This window comes from Podarcis filfolensis (genome assembly GCF_964270895.1).
Source record: "Podarcis filfolensis genome assembly, chromosome: 17".
Classification (NCBI taxonomy): Eukaryota; Metazoa; Chordata; class Lepidosauria; order Squamata; family Lacertidae; genus Podarcis; species Podarcis filfolensis.
Window position 1 is genome coordinate 4,876,683 of NC_139621.1, and position 21,018 is coordinate 4,897,700.

The 21,018-nt window shown below is 46.7% G+C and overlaps 1 protein-coding gene across 1 annotated transcript in view; it reads right to left on the minus strand.

Moving 5' to 3' along the window:
• The window catches only part of ITIH6 (inter-alpha-trypsin inhibitor heavy chain family member 6), a 30,737-nt gene that overhangs the window by 4,188 nt on the left and 5,531 nt on the right, over positions 1-21,018 (minus strand). The window contains 11 exon segments of the mRNA XM_083592915.1: positions 53-103; positions 607-636; positions 2,173-2,199; positions 3,150-4,970; positions 5,816-5,987; positions 7,267-7,383; positions 8,845-9,014; positions 10,380-10,627; positions 11,738-11,848; positions 17,158-17,312; positions 20,268-20,303. Of these exon segments, the coding sequence (XP_083449041.1) occupies positions 53-103; positions 607-636; positions 2,173-2,199; positions 3,150-4,970; positions 5,816-5,987; positions 7,267-7,383; positions 8,845-9,014; positions 10,380-10,627; positions 11,738-11,848; positions 17,158-17,312; positions 20,268-20,303 (2,938 nt within the window).

A 21,018-nucleotide genomic window follows, 5' to 3' on the forward strand; every position in this document is an offset into this window, starting at 1 on the left:
AAAAATGAGGGAGGCATGGGAATCTGCATGGCTGGGAATAAGATGGCCTTACCCCAAGAGGAGAAGGTGAAGAAGCCAGGGTCAGATGAACCTACCAAGGAGCCTGGAAAGAGAGATGGAAGGAGCAGCATTAGACCCACTGGTCACTAAGCATCGCTCTCAGCATATCTGGGCAGCCAGTACCACCACATATCTAATTTTGGGGCCAAAGTACAGGCTCTGCCTCTTTGCCTAGCAGCTAACCCAAATGGATTTGGATCAGCTGTCTTGGTCCATCTATAGGCTGCTGCAGCGCAGACGCTGAAAAGTCAGGATCGAGCTGTTTATTTTGAAAATGCTCACCTCCCCACCACCACCACCTTGGGCCAAGGCAGGGCAAAGAGGGCAAGAGATGGCAGGTGAGGAAGGGTGGATTCAGAATGAAATCTTGGCAGGTGGTGGTTGAGCCAGGACAAAACAAAGGCAGCTACAGGCCCATGGGCAAAGCCTGGCTGAACCCAGACTTGAGTGGCTTTTCAGATTCTGTTCCTGTCCGACAGAAGACCTCGCTGGACCCACCAGTTATCAGCCCTGCTGCCCTTATGCACCCATCCTGCAGGGATGTACCTGAATCACCGTCCGGTTCTTCTAAGAAGTCTGCAAAGGAAAGTCTATTTTCAGAGGAGTCGGGCAAACCTTGGAAGCAAACCTCCCCTGGTACCACTGCCCTCAACCCCCTTTCCCAAGGGGCTGAGCTAGCCCAGCGTTTCTCTTAATCCCTTCAGTTGACATTGCTAATAGAGTTATCTGTTCCTGCAGAACCCAAGAGAGTCACTGAAACATTGGTGCTGCTTGCTGTGGGATAGAAAGAGAACAGTGCTGTTGCTTTGCAGCCAGGAGCAGGCGACTACAATGGGCCTGACTCCAAGCACTACCTGCTTGGAAGGCCACAGTGACTTCCCAAATACTATCAGTTTGAATTTATCTTGAGCAGCTTTGAAGTTTTATACAAATGCTAGTAAATGGAGCTTGCATTCTGCAGGCATAGACCAATGGTTTCTGGCCCCTCCCCACAAATCCATGCCTGAACAGGATTTACACACACACACTTTTGTGAGATATTGGGCTTGGCTTGCTTGGTCCTGCAATGGCTGGTCTCCCTTACGAGAGAAAATTATTGTGCTGTGTTTTGAGTGTTGGATACAAAGACGTGGCCCATTTTCAGGCTTTGGGTAGTACGTATAACATGGGGGCTTCATGTATATTAAATTTCAGCTTTCTGGTTAGCCTGGAGGTGGTATGACTGGTAGGGGGGAGTATACTTCTTGCCTCCCATTTCTAAGGAGGGGCTTTAAAATGTCCCCATTTCAGGCTGTTCTAGCAATCACAGAATTGTATGCCAAGCCTGAGTTTCTGGAAAGTACTGTTACCATGTTAGGGTACATTCTGAGGGTTGTAAAGACTGCAGAGAGAATAATTGGGTGCACTCTTCCCACCTTAGATCAAATCTATGCTGTCAGGTGCCATAAGAAAGCTGCAGAGAACAGGATAGTACGCACCCCAGAAATGATCTCTTTCAGCTTCTGCCTTCTGGAAGAAGGTACAGGGTTATAAAGACCAGGACTAGCCGCCTGAGAAACAGTTTCTACCCAAATGCAATTCTGGTTCTAAAAGCAGTATAAGGAGTCTCTATAGTATATTGTATTTTAAAATGGGGTTTCAGAGTTTTTAGGGGATTTTGAATGTCTTATGTAGATTTTTCAATTTCATTGTTCTGTATGGGACAATGACAATAAAGATATCGTATCGTATCAAGGCCAAGTGCCACTCTTCCATATGCAAGCTTTCCTTTACCTGATGCCCTTCAGATGTTTTGAATTGCAGCTCCCATCATCCCTGACCTCTGGCCATGCTGGGCGGGTGCAGAGAGAGTTGCAGTCCTAAACAACTGTCGGGCACCAGTTTGGGGGGAAGCTGCTGCATATTAATATCCAAGTGGGATTTCTGTAAAAAGAAAGAAAGAACTGGCAAGGCCCTGTGTTCATGCCAGCCCTGATTCCCAGCTTAAAAACATCTCTTAACCACCAGAGAGTCAGGAGGACTGAAATCTGATAAAACCTTTTAAAATAGGAAATATGATGACCTTACCAGCCCCACAAAGTTCAGAGTGAGTGACTATGATGGCAGAATTACCTGAATAGTCTTCGTAATCCAGAGTTCCTGAGGAGAAGACAAACAAAAGTTGAGAGCCTGAACCATTTGGGAGCAGAATGGGAAGAAGAGGGCATAGAGCACGGGCAGCGAACGTGACTCCCTCTAGACATTGCTGAATTTCCACTTCCATCGTTCCCAGCCATTGGGCACGTTGACCAGGGCTTGATGGGAGTTAAGAGTCCAACAACATCCCAAAGAATGTAGAGTAGCAGCAGGAGATGACCTGGGGGAAAGCCAGACTGCTGGGAAGGATGTACAGGCTAGAAGGAAGGAATGGGGAGGGGGAAGCAATGGGTGCTAAATGAGGAGAAAGATGGTAAAGTTAGAGCACAGGTTAAGGTGGGAGAGGCAGAGCAGGGAAGAAAGAAACCACACAGCTGGTTCTTTGGATGGGTGACACCAAACTCTGGTACAGTGATACCTCGGGTTACATACGCTTCAGGTTACAGACTCCGCTAACCCAGAAATAGTACCTTATAAATTATTATGCTATATTGTTTTTAACACTCGATTGGGAGCCGCCCAGAGTGGCTGGGAAAACTCAGCCAGATGGGAGGGGTATAAATAATAAATTATCATTATTACCTTGGATTAAGAACTTTGCTTCAGGATGAGAACAGAAATCATGCTCCGGCGGTGCGGCAGCAGCAGGAGGCCCCATTAGTTAAAGTGGTGCTTCAAGTTAAGAACAGTTTCAGGTTAGGAACGGACCTCCGGAACGAATTAAGTACTTAACCCGAGGTACCACAGTAGAGCCACAGAGTTGTTAAGACCTATGAGTGTTGAACGAAGCCGAGTTCCTCCTCAAGCAAGACCCATAGCTTGGGAGACCAGCAGCACGACAATTGGATTAAGGATCCTGGAAGTGAGGCAAGTGTTGGTCAGGTGTAGACTAGGTTGCAGATGTCAGAGGAAGGCTGAAACATGCAAAGCAACTCCTATTTCCTTGCACCTACCTGCGTGTCCCCGGGGTGTCACGAAACTATACACAGCCGGCGGGTTCAATGACTCCACATATTCTGTGTCCTGGTCAGTGGCTGAGCGTAGCTCAGACTCCCCAGGCAGCAGGAGGAGGCTGATGTCTGGCGCAGGTGTGGTGCTACCAGGAACCCTGCTTTTACTCTCCAACTCTGCTCCCAGAGTCACTAGGGGCGTAGCTCCAGATGTTGTGGCCCAAGGCATGGTGCTGTTCCATGGGGGCTTGTCAGTGTGCATCTCTGCGGCTGCCCCACCTTTGGGAGTTGTTGTCTTACTCCAGGGAACGTTCCCGGCCTCCACCTTGGCAGTACTTGCCTGCCAGCTGGTAGGCATTTGGTGCTGGGTGACAGGGTTTGGTGTCATCTCTAGCTGCTCCCAGGGACTGGACTGACCCCCTAGGACCTTGGCACTGCCAGGCGGGTGCCCTGTCGTGGGAGGCCTGCTGTGCCCTGTGCTGGCGGTCGCTGACAGGACCTTGGAAACAGCTGTTCCTCTAGTCTCCAAAACAGAGTGTGGCTGAAGCGTGACCTTCAGTCTCCCAGCTCTGGTGGAGCTGGGCTTGGGGGGTTTGATGGGCGGCCTGGTTGCCCTTGGGGAGGCTGTGGCTCTGGGTGGTTTAGCAGACCCACGGCTGACAGCAGGAGTCAGAGACATGGCGGTCACTCCTGGAACTGGTGTGGCAGCTTTGGCCGTTTTGGTGTGACCGGGAGCAGGAGGCACTGGGGAAATGAAGGCAGTGGCGGGAGTGACGGCAGTCATGGCAGCAAACGGTGGGGACGTGATTCTGCCTGCTTTTGTGACTCTAGTTGCTGCCACTGGGACCAGGGGAGCGGGAGCAGATCCTGGCCTTGCTGTGGCCTTTGGGGATTTTGCAACCACGGGGACACTGGTCGCTCCAGGGGCAGGTGTGGCTTTTGCCACTTTAGAGAGCCCCAATGCAGCGGAAACCCCAAATGTTGTGGGGGTGGCCTTGAACGCTCTGGTCACCCCAGGAGGGCTGGTAGTAGCTTTCGCCGGCCGGCCCTTCTCTCTGTCCTCATCTGGCCGCACCACAATCAGGGAGGTGACGGGGGTGACAAAGTTGTACTTGAGTGACAGGTTGGTGGCCTTTTCAGTCAGCAGGCGGCGGGCGGCTGTGTCATTGGCTCGGAACCGGGCCTGCAGCAGGTCCTGAATGGTGAAGTAGGCCCAAAGCCTCTGCACAAAGCGACTGATCTTGTTGGCATCCCCAAAGCAGCCAAAGGGAGCAGCTTCCGTGGCGTTGGCAGAGATGTCGTTTTCCAGGCTCAGGGGGCCCTCCTGGCCGTGCCCCGTGGTGCGAACCCGCAGCTCTGGTGCCCCTGGCTTCACCCGCCCAGCCACAACCAGCTCGGAGCCCCGGAAATAGTTGGGGAACAGGTTCTGGGTGAGGTCTTGTGCCACCCCATCCAGGTAGGCCAGCTCCACATCGTACAGCAAAGGGCTGGCGATCTCGTCGTAGAAACCCTTCAGCTGCAAAGTGGCATCGGCATCTTCATAGATGCGCCGAGCGACGCCGCGGTTCTCCAGCGACAGGCGCCTCATGAGCCCGTAGTCCGCATCATCCCCGAAAGCCAGGCCGAAAAGCGAGGTGGTGCCTTTCAGAGCCTGCTGAGCATTGGAGAGAATGCGGCTGCCGGCCGTCACGCCTGAGGTGGGCTCGCCATCTGTCAGGAAGATGATCAGGGGGATTCTCTGTTCCTTCACAACTTTCCCCGCCGCTGGGGAGCTCCAGTTGAAGACGGAGGCGGCAGCAAGCAGAGCTGCGTTGATATCAGTCCCTAGGGAGCAGAAGGCCCGGGAAATCAGAAGACAGGACTCCTAGGTTTTCGGGGAAGAACAGTGGTGTCTAAAGGAAGGGGTAGACCCAGAGATGGCTATGAATCTGGGCTCCTGAGTCACACCCAAAGGGGAGAATTTGGGTTCTAGGACCCACGTATGTACGGAACCGCCTCTCCTGGTATGCCCCATGGAGGACCTTAAGGTCCACAAAGGACAACATTTTGGAGGTCCCAGGTCGCAAAGTGGTTAGATTGGTCTCAAGTAGGGCCAGGGCGTTTTCAGTACTGGCCCCAACTTGGTGGAATGCTCTGTCACAAGAGACTAGGGCCCTGCGGGACTTGACATCTTTCCGCAGGGCCTGCAAGACAGAGCTGTTCCGCCTGGCCTTTGGTTTGGACTCAGTCTGACCCTTACGTTTCCCTCCCCTTATGGTCTTGATTTATTGGTTACTTTTAAAATGAGGCTGCATTTTAAAATTGCATTTTAACCTGTATTTTAAACTGTTTTTTTCTTTTTTCCCTATCATTTTTTTTAAACTGTGATTTTATTGGTGTTAGCCGCCCTGAGCCCAGCTCTGGCTGGGAAGGGCGGGGTATAAATAAAAATTATTATTATTAGTAGTAGTAGTAGTATTTTATTATTATTGTTGTTGTTGAAAGTGAGTGTTGGCAGCTTTGATCTTCCCCTGTTTCAGCTCCTGTGTGTAAGAACGGGGAAGGCAGAGCTCAAGAGAGCAAATATGGAGCATTCTTCCCAATACCCCAATGTCAGTTTGTGTCCTTGACTCCAGGACCAGCACACCAGCAACCCCCCCAGCAATTATCCTGGCCGGCCCAGAACTCACATCCATCCGCTTCCATCTTGCTGACATAGTCCTTGGCCTTCCGGATATTCTGAGGCGTAGCTTGGATGGAATGGCTGGGCATCCACACATTCACAACGTCCGAGAAAGTAACAATGTTGAAGTAGTCATCGTGGTGGAGGTCACTCAGAATGACATGCATGGCCTTTTTGGTCTGCGGAAGAAAACGTCCCTACGTAAAACATCTGCTTAAATAAATGGTGATCCATGTTTCCCAAGCCACAAGGGGCTGCTCTTTGAACCTGTCCAGACTCAGGTCCATGCAACTTATCTGCAGCTCAGGGTTAATGGCTTGTGAAGTGCACGGGACACTCGCCTCCTCCTGCAACTTGCATTTTTTCCTCAAGAAGGTGCCATGTGCAAAGAGTTCCAAGTTCATAATAATTTTAGTATTAGCTATGCTTAATGAGTCAAAGCAGGCAATGACTGCAACACATAATTTACTTACTTCTTTACTGAATTTTTACTTCACCCTTCCTCCCAAAAGGAGCCCAGGGTGGCAAGCGACAAATACAATTAAATTTTAATTTATTTACTTTTAAAAATTAAGAACATCTAAAAACATTTTAAAACAGTCGCAGATAGGGTGAAAAGTGACTTTTCTCTCCCCCTCTTCCCCACGAAAGCTTCTCTTGAGGTTTGCGTTGCTGAATGGGGCAGGCTGTGGTGCAGGAGACCAAATGGGAAGAAGGAGATTTGCTGAAAATTTGGAGAAGCCATTTTCTGTGAGGTGCTTCTTCCTTTGCACACAGCATAAAAACCTGGTAATGCTCTGACATTATTGAATTGTACTAATTGTTTTGGTGAATTTGTCGTTTGCTTCGTCAGCTATTGCGTTTGAAATTACAGTGATTGCCTTGCTTGTTGTTTTTTAATGCTATTGTTGTGATTCTTTGTGAGTCGCTTTGAGCTCAACATTTGTTGTTAGAAAATATTAAATCAACTCAGCTCAACAACATTTAAAGTTTAGATTCAACATTTAAAACGGATAATCCTTTATCCGTGTAATGTAGTGCTAAGCATATTGGACTAGGACTGGGTTCAAGTCTCCACACAGCCATGAAGATTGCACAGTGACACTGTGGGCCAGTTACACTCTCTTGGCCTAGCCTACCTCACAGGGTTGTTGTGTGGAGAAAGTGGAGAAGGAGGAGAACCATGTATGCCACCTTGAGGAAGGGTGGGATAAAAATGTAGCCATAATAGTAATAATATGTTCACTTCTGTTTGTCTTCACACAGCCTGTTGACACTGACATTCCACCCTTGCATGGCACTGAGCCCAATTCTAGCATATAAGCACCAGGAAATTGGACTTAGAAGATGTGCATCTTGGGAAATAACAACCCATGTTTTCCTTCTGGACTATGGCACATGTGCCAACACAAAGACACCAATTCAGGGGAAAGGGACCCTTCCTGTTTGCAACTTCACCTGTTTCATCTTGGTGCCATACATGGAGCCACTGACATCGATAACAAACACCACGTCCTTCTGTACAGGGGGCAAGCCCCTTGGGGCAAAGAAGTGGACAAAGTAGCCATTGTAGATCTGAGAGAGAGAGAGAGAGAGAGAGAAGTAGAACGGTCACTCTGGAAAGGGTGCGCACGATCATTTAATCCAGGGTTCGGCAACCTAAGGCCCATGGGCCACAAGCGGCCCATGGGGGTTGGTTAACTTGTCCCCGAGCCACCCCTGAACCGAGCAGCCTGCTTGAGGAGTCCCCACGCGCTGCGCTAAACCGGCACAGTGCGGCGTGGGGACTCGCTTCTGCAGCACCAGAAATTGCATCTGTGCAGACGCAGATGCTGGAAATCGCGCACGTGCAATCCAGCCCTCTGAGGGATTTCTGCTGGAGTGAACCAGCCCAGGCGAGGTAAACCTTGCCAACCCCTGATTTAATCCCACCCTACACAAATCCAGAGTGCAGTCCCTAAGACCATTGGATGGCGCCTTGGATGCCTCCTTCCGGCAACTCCTGCAGCCAAGCTGGTGCCAAACGTTGTGCTCTGCTTTCCTTTGGACCCCATCAGTGAGGCCAGCAGGGGGTCTTGTCATTTGGGCAGCCCAGGACCTCCACACACACGACCTGCACTTGCGCCCCAGAGAAGTCGCTTTGGTGCTGCTAATGCAGCAAAACCAACACAGGGGGCAGCACTTAAGAGTTACTGGTCTCTGCAGCCACAGCAGGCGCTGTGATTTTCCAGTGGTTTGACTTCACCCCCAGAGCCACACTCCGCTGTCTCTTGAGACAGATGGATGCCAAAAACAAACAGTCCCAGGGATGGGGAACCTGTGGATCTCCAGATGTTGCTGGGTTTAAAATCCCACCATCCCTGACCATGGGACTGGTGGTAGTTTAAAGTCCAACAATCGTGGGAAGATAACAGACTATCCCTGCTGTTGCATTACCAGGTTCCAAGGAAAGATAGCCAGGGGTGGAGATTATCTTCCTATCCTACAAGCACAACTGCAGAAAAAGTGCAGGATGTGGTATTGGGTGCAGAATTAGGCTTCCTAATAATCTCACCATCCTTCCTTCCTTTCAAGCAAGTTTTTATCTCTCATGCGTAGTTGGAAGATTTGTATGGGCAATACAAAATTATCAGAAGAATTACCAGGTCTAAATAAGATTGCCCGGTGTAACTGTGCCCCATGCAGAAAGCGAAACACTGAGAATACTGTAAATGGAAAGTACTTTATAGAGACATTCATTTGCATAAATTATCTAGATTGCATGGTTCCGCTTTTACAGAAGCAGGACTTATTTTGAACCAAGTACTCACAGTCCTGCCTGCCTGTGACCTTCTACAGGCATCTGGCTGACAAGCGCTGCAACACGGCTGGACTAAGCAGCCCTTCAGTTTTATCTAAGAAGGTAATTCTCATGCTTGCATTGGTCTCTGCCTGGATTTCTCTGTATCACAGTCTGTGTTACCCTTTCTAAGGCAGTCCTGAAGCCCCAAATGTTCCATCTAGTCTCAGTTCTAGTTGGGTAGTCCTTTCCCTAACCTGTACGTCTCCTGCAACATCCGGCATGGTCACGTCATACTGAACCACAAAATCACCCATGATTCCTGAGCTGGAGAACTCCGCCTGCTCTTGCGGGGTTGGAGTGAAAACAATCCAAGCACAGTGCGTTCCTTTCTCCACCCGAGTAGATGGCGGCACAACAGCATCACCTGAAAGGAAATGGCAAATTTATCTGTGAATCACAGCAACAGCACAGAATGAACTCAAGTGTGTGAATCAGCCTTTATAGATCTAGCACTATGGACAGAACTTCCAAATCCTTTTAACTGGGGTCAGGGCTCATCCACACTTCTGCTTGTCCCAGGCCTAGAAAGCAGGGGTCCGAGAGGTTTTCCGCTTGCCCTGTGCTTTCCAGGCATGGGTCTGAGTGGTTTTCTGTTTGCCCGGCCACCTTCCTCAGGAAAACCCACTCTTTTCCACTGTATCAGAACAAACATCAGCCAGTAGAAAATCCAGTTGATGTTTGCTCCGATTCAGCAGTAAAGAGCAAGTTTTCCCAGGGGAAAGAGGTGGGAGAAGCAGACGTGTTGCACATGCGTGTGTGAACCATCCCCAAGACTTGGAATCTACAGGATAGCTGCGGTTCTGTTTCCCAGGTGTATCTACTTGCCTTTGCTGAAAGCCTAAGATTTTGGGAGCAAAAGCTACAAAACCAACACCCAAATCTGCAATTCACCTCCTCCTGTGTTACAACTGTGGTGAAAGCAGGTGGTGTCACAACACAGAGTGTACCGCAGTGGTCTGGAACCTGCTTAAACCTGGACAGCCGCTCATACCAAAACTGCCAAAGTTGCCACACCAGTTCCAGGAGTGACTGCCATGTCTCTGACTCCTGCTGTCATCCATGGGTAATGAACAGATTACGCTAGTAGGATTGCACGAAGTTTTGTAAGGATGACTATTCGAAATATTGCAAGAAAGACTATGAGGAGAATTATTAGTTAATGGTAATTAAGAGTAATAGAGAAATTAAGAAATGCAGAATAAGTGGTAAAGAACAGAAAATCATCAGAGGTGTTGACGGAAGTCTAAAATACAGTCACACCTCAGGTTAAAGTCGCTTCGGGTTAAATGTTTCCAGGTTGCGTCTTGCGGTGACCCGGAAGTAACGGAACGGGTTACTTCTGGGTTTCGCCGCTCGCGCATGCGCAGACGCTCAGAATGACATCATGTGCATGCACAGATGCAGCGAATGGCAACCCGCGCATGCGCAGACACGGGTTGCGTTCTGCTCATGATATGAACGGGGCTCCGGAACGGATCCTGTTCGCATCCAGAGGTACCACTGTATTGTATAAGATAAGAAGTTATGTTATATGATTGTTGGAAATGATATGTTAAAAAAAACTAATAAAAATGTATATATAACCCTGGACAGCCGGCTGACTATCAAAGCAGAGATAATAATAAAGCACAATGGAGAAATGTATTAACCTTTTCTTTTTACAAAAAAGGCCAAAAGTGACACTTATCTGGAAGCCCCCCAACCATGCAGCTGGAGGAGAACTCCATACCTCGAAGGGTGTTGGTCAGCAGTCGGCTTGTGCGGAGTGGCAGCACATGGACGTAGCTGATGCCGGTGCGCTCCGAGATGCTCACCTCCACGCTGAGGTTCCTTACCACCTGATGGGGCCGGATGCTGATGGCATGCTGGTACTTGCCCAAATGCCGCTGCAGCAGCTCTTCGTAAGTCAGCTCAAAGGCCACCTTGCCCCCTGCCTCCACGCTGGCTGACACCCTGAATTTTTCCGTTTCTCGGTCCCTGGGAAACGTCACTCAATAGCAGGTTATCGGAGACGATGTTTGCTCTTTGAGAACCCACTTGGCAGGACCCCGGCACTTGCGGCAAGCCTGCTCATTATTGATCTCGACTGGTTGGGTGAACAATTCCACAAAAGCACAGAGCAGGCTGCAATTGGCCATGCTTTCAAAAGTCTTCCTGGAGGGGGTTGAGTGGTGGATGTCACTGACTACCTTGCATGCTTCCAAACGGATTCTGAGCCTGGGCCAGCCAGCCAGCCAGCTCAGCCCTCTCCCATGATCGTCCCATTCTCCTTTCCACCAGGTTTTCCATTCCCATTCCCCCAAAAGGTCAGCCACCATTTTGTGGACACTGAGCATGCTCTGTCCACCTTGGGCTGCTCTGTGGTTCTTAAGATTCCCCCCCACCCAGTATTTTCTTTGTACTTTGGCAAACCTTGAGGTTTCCCCAAGCCTGCAGATACTTCATTAATATACTCATTTTTATCCACTTTAGGTACACTTTATATGCATATACTGTATATACTGTCTGCTTTATTTGCTTGGAGAATTGCAAGGCAAAATTCAGAGAAGGGGGGATTTTGAATTGTGACTGCATTTCAGTTTATGCAGTCAGAAAGTTTGGATCAGGAAGGTTCTCCTTCAAATGCAATCAGAATCAAATGCAATCAGAATCAAATATCTCCCCCACCCCAAGTTCCAGTCCTTATGCAGTCAGAGCAGCTCCATCCAGACTTGCGGGGGGGTGTGTGTGTGGCAGAATCCAAAGGTTTGCAAAAGGACAAACATTCATTCTTGGGGGGGTGGGGAGCACTTGGGTAGAGCCTCCCCAAACAGCCGAATGGAGCATGCTCAGTGGGAATGGAATGCTGGTGGTGAGCAGGGGATGGACTGGGCTACCTGAGAAGAGGGCTTAGCTACACAGAAGCACTTCACTCTGCAACATTTTGTTGCAGGTTGCACTGATTGGTCTCTGTTCTTTCAGAGCAGGGTTGTGAGGTTACGCTTCTCACATGTGAGATTTGAGCTGTGGGCACATGAAATGCCCCTAGCTATCCCTGGGGGAGGGCAAAGGTCGCATGGCAGGAGGGTCCTAGGGAGGGTCTCTTACTTGGTGCCAACATGAGCTGCTGTCTTCCCCTGTCTGCGGGCTTCATCATACATCTTCTTTGCCTGGTGCTTCTCCTTCACCTCAGCCACATAGATTTTCTCATTGATGGTCCTGGTAGGGACAGGAAAAAAGTCACCCATGACTCCTTGTAGACTCTGCTAATACCATGAGTACAGATGAGATCAAAAGGAAACGATAAAAAGTGACTTGTTTTAATTTTTTTTTTTAAAGATTTTTATTAAAGTTTCAAGAATTATATAAAAGCAAAACAATACAAAAAAAAGAATACACACAAACAAAAATAAGAACAAGTATACTTTCAATCCCTTGTTTTCTTATAACTTACTTCCCCGACTTCCTCATACCTCCCCTTTCTGTATTCCAATTTCTAATTTATTTGATTCAACAAATCCTTTCCCTTCATTCTCATTCAGTTTTGACCTTTCTTTTTCTTTTACTTATCCATTACAGCTGAAAACCACATAAATTCTAAACCAGCGTCATTCTAACATTCAATAATTTTGCAATATTTCTTAAGATAGTCCTTAAATTTCTTCCAATCTTCTTCCGCTGTCTCTCTCCCCTGGTCCCGGATTCTGCCAGTCATTTCTGCCAGTCCCATATAGTCTATCACCTTGATCTGCCATTCTTCCAGAGTGGGTAGATCTTGTGTCTTCCAATACTTTGCGATGAGTATTCTTGCTGCTGTTGTAGCGTACATAAAGAAAGTTCTATCCTTCTTTGGCACCAATTGGCCGACCATGCCCAGGAGAAAGGCCTCTGGTTTCTTAGGGAAAGTGTACTTAAGTACCTTTTTCAGTTCATTATAGATCATCTCCCAGAAAGCCTTAATCTTTGGGCACGTCCACCAAAGGTGAAAGAATGTACCTTCATTTTCTTTACATTTCCAACATTTATTATCAGGCAAATGGTAAATTTTTGCAAGCTTGACTGGGGTCATGTACCACCTATAGATCATTTTCATAATATTTTCTCTTAAGGCATTACATGCCGTAAATTTCAAACCGGTGGTCCACAACTTTTCCCAGTCAGCAAACATGATGTTATGACCAATATCTTGTGCCCACTTAATCATGGCTGACATCACCGTTTCATCCTGCGTATTCCATTTCAACAGCAAGTTATACATTTTTGACAGATTTTTAGTATTGGGTTCTAACAATTCTGTTTCCAATTTTGATTTTTCCACCTGGAAGCCAATTTTCCTGTCCAACTTATAAACCTCCAATATTTGATAATAATGAAGCCAGTCTTGCACTTTATCTTTTAGTTTCTCAAAGCTCTGCAATTTCAGTTTGTCACCTTCTTGTTCCAATATTTCCCAATATTTCGGCCATTTGGACTCCATATTGAGCCTTTTCACAGCCTTTGCCTCCATTGGCGACAACCACCTTGGAGTTTTATTTTCCAGCAAGTCTTTATATCTTATCCGTACATTATATAATGCTTTCCTGACAATATGATTTTTAAAGGCCTTATGAGCTTTCACCTTGTCATACCACAAATATGCATGCCATCCAAAAATATTATTAAAACCTTCTAAATCCAAAATGTCTGTATTCTCAAGAAGCAGCCAGTCCTTCAACCAGCAGAAAGCTGCCAATTCATAGTATAGTTTGAAGTCTGGCAGTGCAAATCCCCCCCTTTCCTTTGCATCAGTTAAAATCTTAAATTTTATTCTGGGTTTCTTGCCCTGCCAGACAAATTTAGAAATATCTTTCTGCCACTTCTTGAAACAGTCCATCTTGTCGACGATTTGCAATGTTTGGAACAAAAACAGCATTCTAGGCAATACATTCATCTTTATAACTGCAATCCGACCAGACAAGGAGAGCTTCAAATTTGACCAGATTTCTAAATCTTTTTTCACTTCTATCCAACATTTCTCATAATTATCTTTAAATAAGTTCACATTTTTAGCTGTCATGTTAATGCCCAAATATTTGACTTTCTTAACCACAGTTAAACCTGTCTCATTCTGAAACCTCTCTTTTTCATTAGCTGTTAAGTTTTTCTCTAATACCTTAGTTTTTGACTTATTCAATTTAAATCCTGCTACTTGACCGAACTCTTGTATTAGTTCCAAAACCCTTTTAGTACTAGATTCTGGCTCTTGTAATGTAAGTACCAAGTCATCTGCAAATGCATTCGACTGGTTTTAAATATAGACCTGTGAACAGGTAAAGGGAACTAAGAACAACAGCTGTAATAATTGTTCTGCACTGCACCCTCTTTACAAAACAGGATGTGGAAAATAATACTACTAGCTTCCTACCCTAGTAGCTCTAGCTTCCCCAAAATCTTCCTGAGCTGGGGAGAGAGAGAGAGAGGCACTCATTTGTGCCAGGGCTCACCAGAGCACAACTCTGGCATCTGTTTTCAATGCCAGAGATCAACCCTGAAATATATAGTTAGTTGAGTGTGGGAGAGATGAGATTGACAGCAAGCTTCAAAGGTCTGTGACTGGCTCTATTCAATAGGAAATTGCAAAGAAACTCCAGTGTATTGGAAGAACAAGTGCCGTAGCAACATTTTTACACTTTGGAATAATCAGAGATAAAGGAGCTCCTATGGGATGATCCCATGTAGCCTCAAACACTAGGATGGAGTTGGCAGTAGTGAACTTACCTTTCCCCACCCCCCATACCAGTTAAACTTCTGGAAGTTTATATGAAGACTCTGCTGAGTGCACACAACAGGGATGAGAGACGTGTGGCTCGGCATGCGCTGTTGCACTTCCACTCCCATTGCTGACCATAGTACCTGCGGACTGGAGCTGATGGGAGCCCAAGAACATAAGGCGAGCCACCTGGAGCAGACCATCTTTTTTTTTTTTAGCAACATGTATATTTTATTTTATAATCATAAGGAAGTTCTTATGCATCTCCTTCAACTTTCACATTAAGACATATTACTCTGGTTGGTATACAAGAATTAAATGTTTTCTTGGTAGCAACCTGAAACATTTTACTGTATAGTTCTGCTGCAAGTACACAATTTTTAATAAGGCCTTGAATCCCATAGTACATGCAATTTGTTTTCGTACCAAACACTATTTCAGATTAACCTGATAATAACTGTATTAGAGAAGAAACATTGCTTTATGTCAGGCACGCGTTCAACAGGTAGATCGTGATCTACTGGTAGATCACTGGGTGTCTGTGGTAGATCACTGCCCCCCCCAAGCTCAACCTCAACAGCTTTGGCTTTGGCTCGCCTAAAAAAAGCTCAACAACTTTGACCTGAAGCCCTAAAAAGGGGGTAGATCACTGCCAGTTTTTAACCCTGTGAGTAGACCGCAGTCTCTTGGGAGTCCCCCCCCCCTGCTTTATGTGAAGAGCTTAGGAACAGACATGCTGCTCCTGCCCCTGTGCTCAGGGTAAGAGGTATCTCTTTAAAACAGCCTCCCGCCACCCGGCAAACCCATCCTCTGCAATTAAAAGACAACCTCATTTGCCATGGCAGGGAAGGAAAACAAACTTCCCGCAGCAGCTTGAACAAGCCTTGCCTGTGTTCCAGGGCCTGCAAGCAGGCGGGCCTGAGAGGAGGCACCGCCAGAATCAAGCCTCTGCCGCCAAGTTTTCTTTGGCTGCTGGGACAGTCCTCAGCCTTATCCCCAAGGATGCTCCTGCCCCCTCAAGGGAGATTCCTTCTCTGGGCTCCATTGCGAGGGGCTTGAGGAGGTTTCGTGAGGAAGTGGGAGGGGCTGGTGTGTGTCTGATGGGGAGCTGGGCAGAGAAAAATCTAGCTCTGGAGTTCTGGAACATCACTTGTCAGCTTTCCCCAGGGCAGGATTCCCCACTTCTTGCGGCTCTGCAAGCAGTTCTGTTCTTTCTCAGACCAACCACTGCAAGATTTCCATGGTTTGGCTTCCTCTGCCTTTAACAGCTGTTTGCTTTGCAGACATGAGCAGGTGATAATGATTAGCTCCATGCTGTGAACAACTTCACCTAACTCCTGCAGATCAAACAGCTGTGAAAGACACAGGAACAGAGTTTTAAAAAATGTTTGATTGGCAGCCCTGATGGTCAAGGGCTGCCCCCTCCAACCATATTCCATTACACTTATACTGAATGGGCCATCTAAACTTCTTATCTTCTTTCTCCTTCTCTTCTTCATGTATACTTTTCTCATCCAACTCTTTTCCTACCTGTTCTTATTCACACATTACTCTATGCCTCACCCTCAGCACATGTCCATAGCTGTCAATGTTTCCCTTTTTTAAAGAGAAATTCCCTTATTCCAAATAGGATTCCTTGCAAGAAAAGGGAAAAGTTGACAGCAATGCACATGTCTGCAGGGAATTCTCCATTGCAGGATGTGCTGAGCAGGTCTGGAGACCTAAGAAGAGGCGCTTCCAGACTTACGCTACTTTGTGGGCAGAATTCAAGTATATTGGACTGGTCATGTTGTTCGGATGCCTGATTATTGTCTTCCAAAGCAACTACTCTATTCCCAACTGAAGTGTAATGCCAGTGACAACAAAAGAGGTTTAAAGATGCTCTCAAGACAAATCTTTAAAAATGTAGTATAAACACCAACAACTGGGAAACACTGGCCTGCAAGGGCTCCAGTTGGAGAATAGCCTCTACCAAAGGCATCATGGACAGAAGCACGAACTCAGAAAGAAAGGGAGAAATGAGGAAGGTACGTTTGGCAAATCCTCACCATGATCAACTCCTGCCCGGTAACCTAAGTCCCAGCTGTGGAAGGATGTGTGGATCCAGAACTGGCCTCCACAGTTGCTTACAGACACACCGTTAAGACCATATTCATGGAAGACAATTTTACTTGGCTATGAGTAATCGTCAAGGAAGAAGAATTGACTGTGGACCTGTAAGGTCTCCAGGAGAGCTCCTTTCCTTGAACCATTTAAATAAGGGTGGTCCAAGGTGAGGCCCAAGGGCCACATGCAGCCCTTAATGCCCTTTCTGGTGGCCCTCAGCAACATCTGAAACACACCCCAGCCCTTGTGCCACCTTCTCAAAGCTGGGTAAGAAGGTGTTGGGCTTTGGGAAGGAGCTGTGAGGGTTCTAACAGGGTCCTAGAGTCCTCATGCCTCCTTCCTTTGGGAAGGGCGTGGAAGGGCTCTAGGACCATGCCAGAGCATTGCACATCCTTCCCCAAGCCCAGCTCCTTGCTTAGCTGGCTTTAGGAAAGTAGCATGAGAGCTGGGGGAGGAGGGGGCTTCAAATTTTGGGCAGTGTGGGTTCAGTGTCAAAGTGCTGCTGTGGCCCACTTGGTATGAAAAGTTGGAGCACCTGTTTCAAATGGAGACACCAGGGATTGAACCTGCGACCTTTTGCACGCAAAGTTTGTGCTCCACCACTGAGCTACATCCCTTTCAGTCCCATAAAATTATGGCTCTGTTATGGTGCCTTCCGCTAGCTTAGACTCACATGGTGAAGTTGGAGATGAAGGCCGAAGTGGGCAGGTCCAGATCAAAGAAAGCTTCTTTTGCCTCTGTGTGTGGGTTGCTCATGAAAGTCCACACCTGGGTGGAGGCATAGCGAGACACAATGGTTGAGCGCACCAAGAAACTGGAAATGATGAGCTGAAGAGAAAACCAAAAGGAGAGTAAGAATTAATATCAGCCATAAATAGCCCTCTGAGAAGTGTTACCTGGATCATTCGTGAGGTAGGTGGACTTGCAGAAAATAACCATGAGAACCCTCCAAGGAGGACCAAGCCCTCTTGCCACACCTGCTTTGTGTGGGGCCCCAGCTGCACAGAATAGAGCTGGATTGTGGGTGGAGAGGGGGGAAACAGCTCCAACTACAGCCTTTCAAGCTGATTTATTCATGCAGACATTAATATCTGTATCATTTGATTAGAAGAGAAGAAGAGTTTGGATTTGATATCCTGCTTTATCACTACCTTAAGGAATCTCAAAGCACCTAACAATCCCCTTTCCCTTCCTCCCCCACAGCAAACACTCTGTGAGGTGAGTGGGGCTGAGAGACTTCAGAGAAGTGTGACTGGCCCAAGGTCACCCGGCAGCTGCACGTGGAGGAGCAGGGAAGCGAACCCGGTTCACCAGATTACGAGTCCACCACTCTTAACCACTACACCACACTGGCTGATTGCTTAAGTTCACAAAATATCAGCATTTGCAGGTAGCCCTTAATTATAAGCCATTCCTTCTTCTAAAGTTTTAATGTTAAGTCAGGCATGTCCAAAGTCAGTTTTGGTGGCCTAATCTGGCCCGCTGGTTGGTTTAATCCAGTCCCTGTGGCAGTTTATTTCCTGGGGGTAAAATCCTAAAACGGGTCAGCAAACTTTTTCAGCAGGGGGCCGGTCCACTGTACCTCAGACCTTGTGGGGGGCCGGACTATATTTTGAAAAAAATAATGAATGAATTCCTATGCCCCACAAATTACCCAGAGATGCAATTCAAATAAAAGGACACATTCTACTCATGTAAAAATACACTGATTCCTGGACTGTCTGCGGACTGGATTTAAAAGGCGATTGGGCGATTGCCTACCCATGTCCTTAAAAAACCTCAGCAACTTCAATCCTAACTTTGGTTGGCCCTTTGGTCGGCCCTCACGGCCCTTCACTTCATCAAATCTGGCCCTCTTTGAAAAAAGTTTGGACACCACTGTGGTAAGTGGTTGACTCCAGACAAAACAGGTTGTGTTGTGTTCCCCCTTTCTTAGCTATTTTGCATCCCCAAGAGACACTCAGTTACGCAGATAAAATTATGGCTTGTATCCAACAGAGCTGTCTCGGTAGTGCGAGGACTTCTGCCTATGCAATGAGATGTCCACTCTCTCCCCCTGTGTACATGCCCCCCTAGTGCCCCTCAATCTTCTCAGAAGGAGAAAACCCAGAGCAGATTTGGGGACGTGCACAGGGAAGGGAGAGGGACGACTTCATTGGATCCAATCCTATGGGTATATTTACATGACCCAAATATATATGGTGAATTAATTTAATGCATGGTCATTTGAGGCCCATACAGATATATCTGTGTTTTCCCTAAAAAGAAACCTTGCTGGATTCCATCCTTTCAATCAGTAAGTCTACAACCACTCAAGATGCTAGCCTCTATTTATTTCTTTATTTTATTTCTTTGTTACATTTATATAGCACCTTTTCTTCCAAGGAGCTCAAGGTGGTGTATGTGGTTCTCCCCCTCCCCATTCCATCCCCAGAACAACCCTGTGAGGTAGGTTAGGCAAATAGATGGTGACTAGTCCAAGGTCTCCCAGTGAGCTTCATGGCTGAGTGGGGATTCGAACCCTGATCTCCCAGGTCATAGTCCAACACTCTAATCCTAGGTGCCGAAATCCCAAGGGAGCAGAAAAGACTACTTATGTATGCGACTACGGCTGCGCAGATGTTATTGGCCCAGAGATGTAAAGAAGATAAAGTCCCTACCAGAGAAGGATGGCAGATTAAGCTGATGGACTTTGCTGAATTGGCAAAAGTGACTGGAAGAACCAGAAATCAGGAAGACCCAAATTTTAATAAGGAATGGGGAAAATTTATAATTTATCTTAAAAACCATTGTAAACAGTTAAAACTGTTAGTAGGATTGGAATAACACTTGTGGTTTAATGGTGAATTTTGGACATAATTGTAAAAGATTTGGATTATCATAAAAGATGCAAGAGGAAATGAATAACAATAGGACCCACAAAGGGAGATTCTTTGGAATCTTGTTTTTATGTTATATACAGTGGTACCTCGGGTTAAGAACTTAATTTGTTCTGGAGGTCCGTTCTGAACCTGAAACTGTTCTTAACCTGAGGTACCACTTTAGCTAATGGGGCCTCCCGCTGCCGCTGCACCATTTATGTTCTCATCCTGAAGCAAAGTTCTTAACCCAAGGTACTATTTCTGGGTTAGCGGAGTCTGTAACCTGAAGCATCTGTAACCCGAGGTACCACTGTATTGGATATGTGATTGTAAAACTTTGATCTGAAAACTGAATAAACAAACAAACAAGCAAGCAAACAAATAATTTTGTGGTGCAGTTCATCAACCACTTTTCCCAGGAAAGCCCATTGTTTGAATCAGAACTAATGTCAATCCACAGAAAAAAACAATTGACATTCAGCAGTAGGCAGTGGGTTTTCCCAGGGGAAAGTAGCAGGACAAGCGGAAGTGTGGACAAGCCCTTAGTTGAACACCACCTTAAAATTCTAACATTTGTAGAACTTGAGATACAAGGCTCAATGAACAGAAGCTTTTCTTCTCTCTGTGTGTGTATTGATGAGAAACTTTCCTCCTCCCCACTTCGTGTGCTTTACTTTGCCTGCCCCCCACCCTGGGAAAAAATCCTGTGGGTACCGTTGCAGGTAACTGTTTGTTTTAAATTTGGGGTTTGTTTAAAATTTCAAAATGGCGTCCCCCAGCCGCAGACAAAGCAACGCAATCTATTCTAGCACCTCTTTCTGCTACCTTTGCATAACAAACCTTGCAGTGACATGACTGTGGTAAAAAAAAAAGGATGGTTGATCAGTAATAAATTAACTGGTAATCCAACATGATCACCTACCTCTGTTTTGGGGGTCTTCACTTGGCGTGTAGACCTCTGTGGAAGAAAACAAAAAGAGTTTGTTCTTTCAAAAGGAAAAGTGAATGTGCTGGATCAAACTAAATTACAAGCAACTGCATGGGTTGCTGTCCCCAAACAGTTTCCCAAAGCAAATCTGTTTACTTTGGTGTAATCAAGTGTCTCCCAAATACTGGAATGATTACGAAATTGAAATGTAGAAGAGAATATGCTAGCTGTCACTGGATGAATGTGGTTAAAAGAGCTTGAGCTGCAAGCATCCTGATGTTCCAGGGACAGTTATGGATCCAGGGTGTGACTTTCTTTCTGCTTGCGGACTTCGCATGGACATCTGATTGGCCACTGTGGAAAACAAAATGCTGGACTAGATAAGAGTTTGGTCAAATTCAGGGCAGTACTCTTAAGTTTCATATGTGCTTAGGAGAATTCCCAGACTGTGAGCTTCAGTCTTTAAGAAAGACCAGACCTCATTAACAACAGCAAAAAGTCACACCGTTTCCTCCAGATTACAACCTGCCAAACCACAGAGTCAGTCTGTTTTACAGGAATATGTAGTTTCCTTTGAAAGCCTTGGTTATAAAATCTGTTTACAATGAAAATTTGTCTGGTTTCGGTCAACTGGACGGTGGCTGGGGATGTGGAGACACAGACATTTATTTCTGCCATGTTATAGTCAAAGAGAGTCATCTGCCCTTCTTCTATCAGGTACAGTTTTCAGCAAGCACCATGCTGG